This window comes from Takifugu flavidus, chromosome 11, assembly GCF_003711565.1.
Source record: "Takifugu flavidus isolate HTHZ2018 chromosome 11, ASM371156v2, whole genome shotgun sequence".
NCBI lineage: Eukaryota > Metazoa > Chordata > Actinopteri > Tetraodontiformes > Tetraodontidae > Takifugu > Takifugu flavidus.
The window spans coordinates 7804587-7817292 of NC_079530.1; the positions used below are offsets into that span (position 1 = coordinate 7804587).

Here is a 12706-nt window from a genome sequence, read left to right on the forward strand (position 1 = left end):
CAATTCACGAGCCTTATATCATGTGCGCTTCATCATGTGGTCAGCCATGTGTGCACGTGTGTGTCTGTGTGTAATTACTGTACAAATCGGATGTATTTAAGGGGGGGGGGGAGTTTAATTTAATTTGTGTCCATGTGCGTTTTATCCAAGCTTTTTAAAGGAAAAAAACAAACCTTCGAAGAGTTATTAAGAAGAAAAATTTAAATATGTTGGAATAAATCTGTGGCTTGAATGAACGTGTGGCCGCGTTAAGGATTCCAAAGTTGTTGTGCTCGAGTGAAAATATCATCTTTTAACACCCCAGAGAGCCAAAAAGGTGGAAAAGCTGCCTGAATTCTGAAGAAATGATGAGAACTGTGCACGGATGTGTTGATACCTCCTCTCCTTTGCCGAACCCTCTATCTCTCTCTCTTTCTCGAACACACACACACACACACACACACACACACACACACACACACACACACACACACACACACACACACACACACACACACACACACTTGACTAGTCTGCACAACAAAAGTGAAAGCCAGGTAGTCAAACTCCTGCCTCAGAGCTGCACATACACACAATTAGCGATCCCAAACTTAGCGGCAGTCGCGGAGAGAGAACAAGAAGAGCAAAATCACAGAGAGAAAGGCAGAGAGGGAAGGAGAGAGAAAGAGAGGGAGAGAACAAGGGGAACATTGTGTTTTCAGTCCTGGGTGACAGAGCATGCATACAGTGTCTGTGGAATGACACACTGCAGAGCCTTCACACACAGAAGCACACATGCCAGGAGCCCCATTAAAAGAGGGCCTCATCTGAGGCACCATCACTCTCTCCTGCCTCTTTTTAAGTTTGCCGTTGCACTGATACGCCTTTGCAAAGGAAAAAAAAACACCCACAAATGTTACCAACTTCCATTAAAGAAAATCAGTATTGCATTTGCAATAAAATAGAAATTAGGGTAAAGGATGAGGCGTTGATGGTCCTCAGAAGTATAGCCATATCAACAATGGTTGGCCTGTTAACAATGATCCAGCGTCGCTTATTCAACAAGGACAAATTAGGCAGCGGCACAGCTAAACATCAAGGCTTGCTGACAGGAGGAGGTGTGTGTGTGTACGTGCTTGCATGTACGTTTGAGCGTGCATGCTCAGCGGACTCCTAATTTCTTTAAAGTAAATACAGTGCATTAGGAAAGGCCCAAGATGGCTTCCAGACACCAGAAGCTTGGCCAAAACCCGCCTGTCCCCTCAGCTGGTAAAGACAGGTGAGGTTCTGTTTGATATACTAACTTCTAAAGATCTTTCTTTTAAAGTTTACCAGATACATCCAACTGGGAACACATCCCATGGTTGACCCAAGGCGCACCACAGGGATTTTATAGTATACCCATCTGTTCTCCAAAGGCCCTCCAAGCTATTGGCATACACAGAAGGACTAAAAATAAGGAGTGGGCAGAACTGAGGGAATATCAGAGCAACGCTAAATGTGAACTAGAGCCATTTGCAGTTCATTGTATGGTAAATCAACCAAAAGCCCCTCCAGCGGCTTCATATGCCAACATGTGTACAGTGCTCTTTAGCTGATTTATGTCAAGTGAAGAGCTTAAATTAGGATGAGGATGAATATACTCTTAACTGGTGATAAGGAAAATGGAGCGGAGAGTTATAGCAGGAAATACTGGAACTGGGACAAATACTCCACATGCAAAAAACAAGAAAAAAACATTTGTCTACAAACTGCAGTTTTAATCATTCATGATGATTGCTAACATGGAAACATGCGATTTGCCGAATGCAATTATTCCCCGATCAGGTATTCAGACAGTAAATATATGAAAGAAGAAAGCAGTTCCTGCTGGTGACCGCTAGGGGTCAGAGCCTGAGTGAAATTATTAATGGCGCCTGTTCATGAGCAGTCCTGATAATTATAGCAACGACTGTTTATATAAGCTCATCTCCTCCACAAGGTATTCATCACACACACACACACACACACACACACACACACACACACCACACACACACACACACACACACACACACACACACACACACTCTTTTCTAGGCATAATACATTACCCAGCTCCTTACCCCAACCCTAACCATCCCAGCTAACCCTCATTTGAAGTTGTGAGGACCAGCCAAAATGTCCTCACTTTCCAAAAATGTCCTACTTCTGGCACTGACCTAAACACACAAAGGGAAGGCGAGATACATTACTGTTAACATTAGCATCTGAATCTGAATTCCCACCAACTACCACCACCCTGACCCCCTATGAGGCATACCTAAGGCTCCATGAGCACCTTTTTTTAAAATCTAAATTGCTGCCTTATTAGCATGTTGCAGAGGCCAAATAGTGTATATTTGCATACCAGGCTTACAAAAAAAGAAACAAAAAAAAACATGCCCAGTGCTATAGCCCATCACCATGGGCAAATCAAACTGGGGAGGGGAGCAGACCTGCCTCCAGTCAACACAGTGTGAATAATCTTGTTGTTGGCATTGTTTATTTTGCTGTTTGTTGTATCTATAGCAGCAAAGTCATCAGGTGCTCCTGGGAATCAGTGAATATTTTTCATGTGTTTAGCGCTCAACTTATGCAGAAGTCCGTTAGTTCGTTAGCATGTCACGTGTTGTCAATGAAGACCTTAATGTCTTAATTTAATCACAAGGAGACGTATCCCTGCGAGACAGCACTGTCCCTCATCTTTGACAGCTCACATGAGTCTTGGTCCAGCTTCAGTCATGTGGCTGAATGTTTGTGAGAGGACACCAAAGGCCTGCTGCAATATAAACACATTCCTATGTTCCTTTTTGTCAAATCATGGCTTGGCCCATTATTTTGGAAAGTTAATGATAATGTGATATAAATTTCCTTCTAAATGTGGCTGTATTGATGGAAATTCTTCAGGTAAATTGATACACAGGGGCAGGAATGAAGCACTGGTTGCACTGGACTCAAGCCATTAAAACTGTTCTTGGATGCTGCAGTTAGCATAAAGCAGTTATGCTCTTTAGTGAATATTCGTATCTGGCATGATGCACAACATTGGCCATCTTGTAGGGGAGGAAAAGGAGACGTCGAAAGTACAATTCTGCCCTGCGGTGCTCACCAGTGATTTAGTTGGCAGAAATTCCATAGATGCTTGACCTCTGAAGTTCACATTCTCTGAATTAGAATTGTTACATAAGTATTATTGCGGTCTATAAGGACTTAAAACCTTCAGCAAGATATTTTTGTTTTTCCCTCTTATCTCTATGTTGTTCCTTCTTGGATTTAACTCAGCAGACTTTCGTGAAAACCAAGCACAAGGTTGAGCGGCGCTTTTTAAAAAAACACATCTTTTCCGAGAGAATCAGATTGTTTCCCGAAATTGAATAAATAAAAGAATATTAGGAAGCATGCAACAGCCAATTACTTTTAGAGTGTGTCTCCATTATAGCCTCCCAGAGAGGAGACATTTGTGACAATGCAGCAACATCTCTCTCTCTCTCTCTCTCTCTCTCTCTTGTCTTCCCTTCTATCTATGGGAAGTAAACTTGGACAGTGAAAACAGGAAGAAAGGCCCACCGTGTGACTCAAAAACACGACTGCTAATTTTAGCCTCATACACACATATGCGGCCCTGCCCCTGCTTCCTTCAGTTTGTCCAAAGGACACCCCTCAACCAGAGCCCACAGGGAAATGAGGTCAGAGACAGAGAGAGAAAGCAGGCCGGAGCCTGATCTGAAATGGTCAATTGGGAGCATTTTTAGCATTTGGGGCGTCTGACATGATTCTTTGTGGGTAGTTATGGTGAAAAAGCAGCTCTGTACTTTGACATTTCTGCTGCATGCGTGTTTTACATGAGAACAACAGTGTTCAGCCACGAAGCGGAGCACTCCGCATTCCTCAGATGACTGCAGAGACAAACAGACAGCGTCACTTATTAACATGAAACGCATCGTGTGCCATTCTCTTCACCTCTGCAGACGTACAGCTGGATGCAGCAGAACCGCCGTCGCTGACACTTTCACCCACGGAACAGCCACAGCGCAACCACAGCCTTGCCCCAAATACAGCCACGTGACCACAGACCGCAGGTTGTTTAGGTTTATTAAACATTACTGTGATTTGGCTGGGTTAAAAACAACACAAACACGACTCTTCATACCAGGGTTTAGCGCATGTTGCTCAAATAATACTTAAGGATTAGATGCTAACGCGAGTGGTCAGGGAAATAGAAAAGGCTAGCGGAGTCAAGATAGTGCATTCTCCTCCAAAGAAGGGGATCTCGTGGTCGGTGTCTCATAATAAACTGGAGTTTTCAACTGACAGTGATAAAAACCCATCTGCTGACTCAGCACCTGCAGCCTTTCCTGGCCAAGTCAAACTAAACATAGAACACACTAGCAAGACTAAATCAACAGTAACGTGCTCTGCAGCTCAGAGGCAAAAACTCCCCATTCACAAGGAAAATGGGAACGGGATGCGTGGAAGGGACGATCTTCCACCCTCTTTTATGGAAAGCCATGCTTTATTTTTGCCCTTGAACGATCAGAGGACAGTAACTTGACTGGCTCCGACTTGGACCATTTATTTCTTTATTTTGTCCTTTTATTTAGATCAATTTGACAGGCTAGCATCCCTTTTATCAGCCAATGATCCTACAGTCAGCCTGAGTGGACTTAGTCGACTGGTTATTTTGTGCTTTTATAACATAGCACGAACATGAAATCACATCATTTGGTATTAGAAGGTCTTGTTTGAGCCTAGAACACTAGAGAATGAAAATGTCAATATTCTGTTGTTAATTTTGTAATTAAATAGAGGCATAAAACTGCAAGTAAACAGATAATTGACGGAACACACAACAAAAATGAATGGTTCTGTGGTGTGAGTCTCAATGAATACACTCAACTGAAACCATCCAGTGTAAGAATGAAGCCACTCAACTGGCTGTTGTTGCTTAAAATAACGATAATGTGGAGTATTCATCTGCAGCCGAGTGTGCCTACGTGGGATGTGTGTTGGAGGGCAGCACTTGTGTGCAGACCACTTAGCCCGATGAACTAACATGAAACATGGGAAGAGCTGCATCCGTTCCGATCTCATCCGCTTTTAGGTCATCATTTTTCTCTTCGATGGCATTTAATTAGATGGTGTTTCAGGAGAGGACACCGAACTGAAGAGCCTATGTGAATTTCATTATATCTGCGCACTTGAGTGCATCTTAGCTGTGATTCCAGGATGGCTAAGTGCAATACCCTTGACAGAAATTCAAATTTACACCATATTCGTTGGTAATGTTAATTATAGACTGTATTATAGCTTAAAGTGGTGGCCACCTGCAGGAAGGAGCTTCCGAGTGTGGAAGACTGAAGAGCATCAGTTATCTATTAAAAATAAAAGGCTGAAGCTAGCATGTGAAGCCTTGTCCTCAACAACAGGAACCATGCTCAAGGAATATAATCAAATGCTCCAGGCATTCTTACTGTTTAGGAAAATCACCCACTATAAATGAAGCCTGGTCATTTCAGACATGTCATTAAGTGATAGCAAGACCTTCAATTTTATGTTCCGTTCAAGAATGGATGGCTAAAGGATCAGACCAGGAGACCCTCCACATCATGTTGCAGAACTACACAAAGCAAACAGATGTATTAGCAGGCCTATTATGTCAAAGAGGAGAATGAAAAATCAAACTGTCCTAAAAGCCCTGTTTCTTTCCCGGCGCACTTGAAAGCACCGTTTCTCCCATAGGAAAGACCTTTGTTTCCATAATCTTGTTCCCTGTCTCAACCTGCCACCGATAAACCTGATGACCTCATCAATAATACACTCAATGATCCATCAGCTTAACCTCCTTAGACAACAATAACAGGAGCTGGACAGTGTGTGGTCCCAACACAGCCCCCCCCTTCACCCCTTCGGTAGCTGTGCTCTGGCTCGCTGACTCAGCTTAGGAAAACAGCATCACTTGTGCACCAGCCAATGTGATTTTCTGATTGTAATATGGTTAATTTAGTCAGAACAACATCAGTAACTGTCGAGGTCTGGGGTGGGCCTGCAGGGGCGTACAGTACGCTCTGGCTCGGGATCAACATACCCAGTAAACCTAGCATTTCTAATCGTGTTAAATGGCAACACAAGGCTGGTTATCAGCTCAATCAGTCAAATACGCCAGAATGTTCACATGACGTCAGGGTACGAGCGGCGACGGCCGTGAGAGAGCAGGAACGCCTGTTGTCGTGGCGAAAATGTTATTATTAAGTATTAAGCTGCTATTGAGGCGACCACAAGTCTCGTGAAGCGCGACATATTTGCAACTCTTGGCTGGGAAGAGAGTCGAGGACGTGCTGCTTCAGAGGAGGAGCGGGAAAAATCTCCCAATTCCTCCTGTTCGCGCTGGGTTTCGGAGTTCTTAGGTGCTCCTTCTGAGCCTGTTTCTCTCCAGCGTGACCTTCTCGGCAGCAGGTCAGCAGCGTGGTCCCCGTTTCCATGGTGATGTACCCTTGTCAGAACTGATCCAGCTCCACCAGAATGAGTCTGTAGCACAGGCCTCAGGTGTAACTGGTTGTTCCGGTTGTAGCACCGGTTTCAACTGGTGCTAGTGATACTGGCCCAGATGGGTAGAAGCTGGGTGACAGGAAGCAACCCCTGAGCCTCGGGCCAAAGGCTAACAACCTCAAAAAATGCTAAAACGCCATATGTGCTGTTTACCTAGACGGCAAACGGTGATGAAAAGTGAAACTGTTTGTCGACTCTGTTGTTCTGGGCTCAGCGAATGCAACAGCTTTCCAATCAGTCTGATTCAATGCATATTTAAAATCGGATTAATAATTGAAAAGGGTTGCATAAAACATCAAAGGGCTTAAACAGCCTCCATTAGTCAGCATGAATACTTTTTATTTATTTATTTATTTTAAATGTTTCAAGCTTGATTTGTTTGCATGATTGAATAAATCATGATTGCCCAAAATACAATATTTGACACAAAGCTGACTCCTAGATGCATGCTGGGGGCATCTTGGAGAATTTCAGTCCTGATGTTGGACATTGGTGAGACGTCTTCTCCAGCTCATAAACTTAAGTAGAGGGGTTTTATAAAAAGAATAAATAAAAAAGAAAGGGTAATAACCCGTGTTTTTCTGCATTTAAACCACAGTTGAAGTAAATTATTTTGCACCTGTAGCATCTTTAACCCTGACTGACTCACCCAGTCCTCGAAGTGTTTGCTGCCGTTGTTCAGGATGTCCTCAAACTGGATGGTGCAGTTGGCCACAAAGTCGTCGTAGCCGATAGGCGCGTCGTGGAAGACGGACAGCTCGATTTTGTGGCCATCGTGGACCTCCGTGGTGAACTCGTCGTTCCATGTGGGGCTGTTGGTCTTCTGCTTGGTGGTGGTTTGGCCGACGCGGCAGTTGTCCACGTTCAGGGCGATGTACGGGTCCAGGAGGAAGGATTGGTTCTTGGGGCCGACGGCGTGACGCAGTGACCAGGCCGTCGGCTTGAGCTCCAGAGCTTCGCAAATCTTGATTTTCAGCTGTCCGTTGAAGACCACCATGGTGAAGGTGGTGGTGCTGAAGCCCCTCCGACGCTCGGTGTTCAGCCCCTGAAACCAGCCGGCGTCTCCCCGCAGCCACTTGAAAAGATTTCACTACTGTAAAGCAACGATTCAACCGGTGGTCCTGCAGACAGACACCGGAGTTCTTTTACCCCCCCTGTCGCCAACTACCAAGCTTCGGTGTGATCCAGCCGACAAGCAGAGGCCCCGCACGGGAGCTGGGGTGTCATTTTAGTTATGATCTCGGTGGGTTCAGCGGAGCGAACTGAACGCGCGGACCCGTGTTGCATTGCAGTGTGCGGCGGGTGGGAGGCTCCAGATGTCTGCTGGAGGCTGCCGCTGGCTGCGCATCGGGGGGATGATATTCGAGGCGGACCGCAGCGACTGGAGAAGAGGGGCGCAGAGGAGGGGCTAGGTCGGTAGGTATTTAAGGGTTCCAGCTGATCTCAGGCCGCCGCCGCCGTCGCTGCTCTCCGCGCACTAAATGCGTAAAACACGTCAGATTTCGAGCAGACTGCCGTGAGGAGGGAAGAGAGGGGCGGGGGGGACCCGCGGCGCACACCCAGACTAGGGAGTGCGTTTGTTGCTGGCAGATATATGGATATAATAAAGTGCTCCACATCCCCAAACACCGAGGTGCCCTGGAGCAAGGCGCGCAGGTGGTGTTGGGATATTTAGGGTTTTGTGGTGGATTTCCTGCAGCATATCTGCTCTGTCAGTAAAGGCCAGAGCTTTAATAGATGAGACATATGGGGATGAATATGTGAGACATGTATGGAATGCCACACAGATGTGGCCATATAGCCACAGTAATGTATGCTGCAGTGGAAAGACTCTATATGTGCACAACAATCTGCGTGTCCAGATTAAATAGATGTTCCTTTCCCATCCTTTCTGCAAAGCCCTGAGTTAAGCTGCAGCCTGGAATGCTGTAGTCTGTCCTCTGTACTCTGCTGGAATACAGATATTGACAGAATGTTGTATCTGCAGACAGCGGCGCACTGGCTTCTACAGTCAAGTGTCCTTGTGCTGATACAGCAGCACACACCCTTGTATGAACCCCCAGGACTTGTTGCAACATTACTCTCGTGCCTGATGCATCCCTTGTTGTGTTGTGTGGAACTAATAAATGTAGCAGTTTTGTGCTTCTGGACTCAATGTTCTCACTGTGGAACATTATAGCTAATCAAATTCCACTGTTGTCTGCATTGTTGAACTGTATACTTCTGTATACTTGGACTTATTGTTGTTGGTGCATTAAAAACTGATGGAAAACTCAATATATACCTGTGTATGTATTTTAAAGAACGTATGTTGAACTGGATGGGGATGTTTCAAGCTGCTGATGCAGTTTGGATGTCCTTACTTGCCCTTCTAAATAGAGGAAACAATGTGGGAGAACCACGCTAATCCCCATTGATCGCAACAGACAAACATTCAGCCATTTGGTTGATTTTTGTATTGTTTCAAGTTCTGATTATTAAGAATATCCCATCCGAGAAGTTCCAGTCTGTTTGGATTCTGTCAGTTTAAATTGGGAACTGTGTTCAGTTCATGGAAGTTAAAAAGAGCTGCTCACTTGGCTTAATTGTTTCATTCTTGTGCATGAGTGGGAATGGAAGTTCTTATTCGAATGATCATTACTCCTGCCAAAAAGGATTTTTCTCTTCATAAAACACCTGTACCTCCTGGGTCTCGAGTCCTGCATCTGAAGCTGCAACTAACTGCTTTGTTCATTTTGAAGCAAGGAAGAAGAAGACGAGGTCTGAGTTTTAATTTGACTTTACACACTGTTTTTTTCCATCCCATAAAGTCCAAATATTCCTCCATCCCTCATCTTTTTTTCTCATTAAGATTCTCTGAGTTCTGACGGCAGACAGAGGAAATCCCCTGGACATCAGCCATGTCCTGCTGCCTCTCTCCCCAAGAGTCAGGAGTGGTGGACAGAATCAAACTGTAGCTCTCGTTACAGCTGTGATAATGACATGACAACAATCTCCACTCAAACAAACTTAAAAGAAAGATTCAAACCAGAAGGGCATGGACATCTTTTATTTATCCAAATAATTTACATTCACATTAAACTCCTTTGATTAATGTTTTCCAGATGAAATGGAAATTTGAATAGAGCTAGGTCCAGATTCACAGACATTCACGGATTTACCCCCCTTTTTTTTCCAGCTCGAGAAACGTACGCCCCTACAAGCTGCAGTACCTAGGAATCAACAGCAGAGGTCACTATATATCAGCCTCTACATTCCACCCGCATTCACGTGTGTTTCATCAGGCCTTGGCTGCTTCTTTCTGGTCCTTCCTCAAAAAAATGACATTCCTACCAGAAAATACATTAGACATATGATACATGAATCCAATGACCTTAACGTGGAAATGTTCCTCGTTATCCAGCTCCATCCCTTATTCTACTATTAAATTATGAGCAAGCTGTTATAGCTATTTTTCATACCCACTTCTATTCATTTTCCTCACAACGTTTCCCTGCATGAAACAATCAATATCTCCATTTTTGTGTAATTTTAATATAGAAATACCAGAGAAGGACAATGCAAAGGTGAATAGATAGTCATTATACTGTATCTGTAGGTGACTCATTCCATTAAATTGACATTTATAACACCAAAGTCTTATGGTTAATTTCTAGTTCATAATCAACCAAGTGTTAATGAATATTGACGTGGGAAGAGTCCATCTCCTCACATCCTTGACCTTGTGACTCGATTGGCAAGGAAAGTCTTTCCAAGATCAGTATTCCCACCACAAGGCATTTGATAAACCCTGTATAGAGAGGTGAGGCAGATGGGCTCGCTGCTGAAGAAATCAGGACAAAAAAGAAGCGGATGTCAGCAGCAGAGAGCAGAAGGTAGAGCTGCGTCCCAGGAGGGGTGTAAAAAAAGGAGCTGGATTGTAATGAACCAGCTGTGAGTCAGGTAAGATGGAGTCCACAGGAGGTTAGAATCATCTGTAAAATAGAAAATATTCATTCGTTTATTTGAGTATATAAAACCCAGGTCCCATGGCACAGGCTGTCTATCTGCAACTAAAAGAACTCTGGAGCAAAGTCTCCATATTTCTTTGTCCCAGCTGTTGATGTTTGGCAAGCACAGCTGGGCCAAGCTTGAAAACATTAGCAGTGTTTTGGATGGAAGTGTGTGGATTGGAGGAAGACTGGGAAGAAGACTAATAAACCACACTCGCTCTCACCTTGTGATGCACCATGGTGATCTAAATCCAGTTGCTCCAATGGAAACCTTTTACACACAACACTACAAGGGTTTTTCCTATCGTGTTGGACTGAAGTTGGTAGGTTTTTTTGGGGGGGGGGGCAGGAAAAGAGAGGACAATGATCTCATTCTTCCTGCGCGCCTTCCTGCAAAGAACAAGATGAGAGATTAAATTAAGTTTTAATCCAGGGATACGGCATGGCAGAACCGACCCCTGCTGTGTGAGCCTGGTTTTTACCCCATTGGTTCACGTACGCGGGCGTGTTCTGCAGAACAGAAAGTGCAATATGACGCGAAAAGCTGTGCGTCGCCGTCACTTGGTCTTTGCGTAGTGCCCGTCAGTTGCGGCTTTATGACATCACGTCCGTGCGGGACTGTCTCTTTAACCGTGCGCGGCCGTGCTGCTCATGCTCGGATGCTTTTGTGCCGGAGTCCCCCCCCCCCTCCCTCCCGTCAGGGAGAGCAGCTGTAGACCCGAGCTGCGTTATCACACACGCGCGGAGGAGACGCGCCGCTTTCGCTGATGAGAAAAGCTCGTGTAACACGTGCAACCATCCGGGTTCAGGCTTCCGTTAGTGTTGTCACTCTCATCTCCGGGTGTTGACAGCCCTGTCACCGAGGGGCATCCCGGTGCAGCCGTTTGTTTACATCGGAACCATCACCGCGGAGGAAGGAAGTTGGTAAATTTGCGCGGACGCGCCGCTGAACCAGTCCCGACCATCTCATTTTAATTGCGCGCACGCTTGATCAAAGTTTATTTGCTTTTGTCCTGAGCCACATTTTGGAAAGAGATGCCGCTCCGCACGCTCTGACAGCGCGTAAATACTGTTTTCCTGCGTCACGGGTGGGCTACCTGTGTCTGCTTGCAGAGGATCACCTCGCAGTTTAGGGTGACGGCTGCTTCCTTGCCGCCTCCCGTCCAGCACAGCCCCGCTGCGCGTCCATCATGGATGGCGCGGTGGGCATCTCCCCGTGCAAGTCGCCGAAAGGGAGCGTCCGGAGGGGATACCTGGGAGTTTGCGTTGCGCTTTGTCTTGTGCTGCGCAGTGAAGCCACCTCTCCGGCCAAGTCCTGCGATAAAAGCTGCTATTCAGGAACCTGCACGAACGGGACCTGCGAGTGCGACTACGGATGGGTCGGAGACCAGTGCCAACACTGCCAAGGACGATTCAAGTAAGTCGGACATCTTCCTCTGAAATCCAGCAGTCCAGTAAAGCCCGCATGGCACCGGCGTGCAAACTATTATTGATCTTCAATCTAATCAAGCAAGTGCCATCAAAGTTGGCGAGGTTTTGCGTTTTGTAAGATTGTTTAAAAAACAACAACAACAACAACACACACACACACACACACACACACACACACACACACACAAACCCTCTGGATTCTAAATCATACAAAAATGTTAATGAAATTAGAATGTGGCTTTTGCATGCCCCCCAAAGTAGGTCATCTTCTAATGGCTATAACTCAAAAACCTGTCAGCAAACAAAGAAACAGGCAGCAGTGGAGGTTCATCGGCTTCAACTGGAGTGTGAGAGCAGAACAATCATTTAAATATGACAGCATGTAATTTTAATGATTGTTGTCTGGCTCTGAGTGAATGGAGCCCAGTGGCTGCCTCTCCGCCTGCCACTTCTCTCTCTCTCTAAAAGGTCTGCCGTTTCCCAGCTGCTCTTAAAATATGAATCAGGATTCAGAGACCTCATGGCTCATAGTTGTCACAGTGCTTTCATATTTTCCTTGCATGAAAATCGGCTGAAGTGGGAGGACATTTGCAGAGCTGAACTGTAAAGTTTGGGTCCTGGCTCAGCTGATTTCTCATCCCTCGCTCCAGCCTGTGAGGGAGTCTGGCTGCGGAATGCTCGACATCCATCGATATTTCATCTTTGAAGACGTTTCTCCTCCTTTCGTTTGATGCCAA

The 12706-nt window shown here is 45.5% G+C and overlaps 2 protein-coding genes and 1 long non-coding RNA gene across 6 annotated transcripts in view; 1 reads left to right on the forward strand and 2 right to left on the reverse strand.

The window, feature by feature from the left end:
- The window catches only part of LOC130534076 (protein kinase C epsilon type-like), a 27360-nt gene extending 19250 nt beyond the window's left edge, over positions 1-8110 (reverse strand). The window contains exon 1 of the mRNA XM_057047949.1: positions 7196-8110. Within this exon, the coding sequence (XP_056903929.1) occupies positions 7196-7543 (348 nt within the window). The 5' untranslated portion in view covers positions 7544-8110. The remainder of the gene's footprint in view (positions 1-7195) is intronic.
- Positions 8111-9577: 1467 nt separating this feature from the next.
- On the reverse strand, positions 9578-11773 carry LOC130533533 (uncharacterized). Its single transcript, XR_008952604.1, has 3 exons — positions 11636-11773; positions 10763-10928; positions 9578-10520 (listed from the first exon to the last, which is right to left on the reverse strand). It is a non-coding gene; the product is annotated as an uncharacterized LOC130533533 (long non-coding RNA).
- The window catches only part of LOC130533528 (attractin-like protein 1), a 35301-nt gene continuing 33816 nt past the window's right edge, over positions 11222-12706 (forward strand). For 2 of the 4 annotated variants that reach the window (XM_057047023.1, XM_057047025.1), the window contains exon 1: positions 11222-11955. In XM_057047023.1, the coding sequence (XP_056903003.1) occupies positions 11729-11955 (227 nt within the window). In that variant the 5' untranslated portion in view covers positions 11222-11728. The remainder of the gene's footprint in view (positions 11956-12706) is intronic. The other 2 variants (XM_057047021.1, XM_057047024.1) reach the window with 1 other exon arrangement.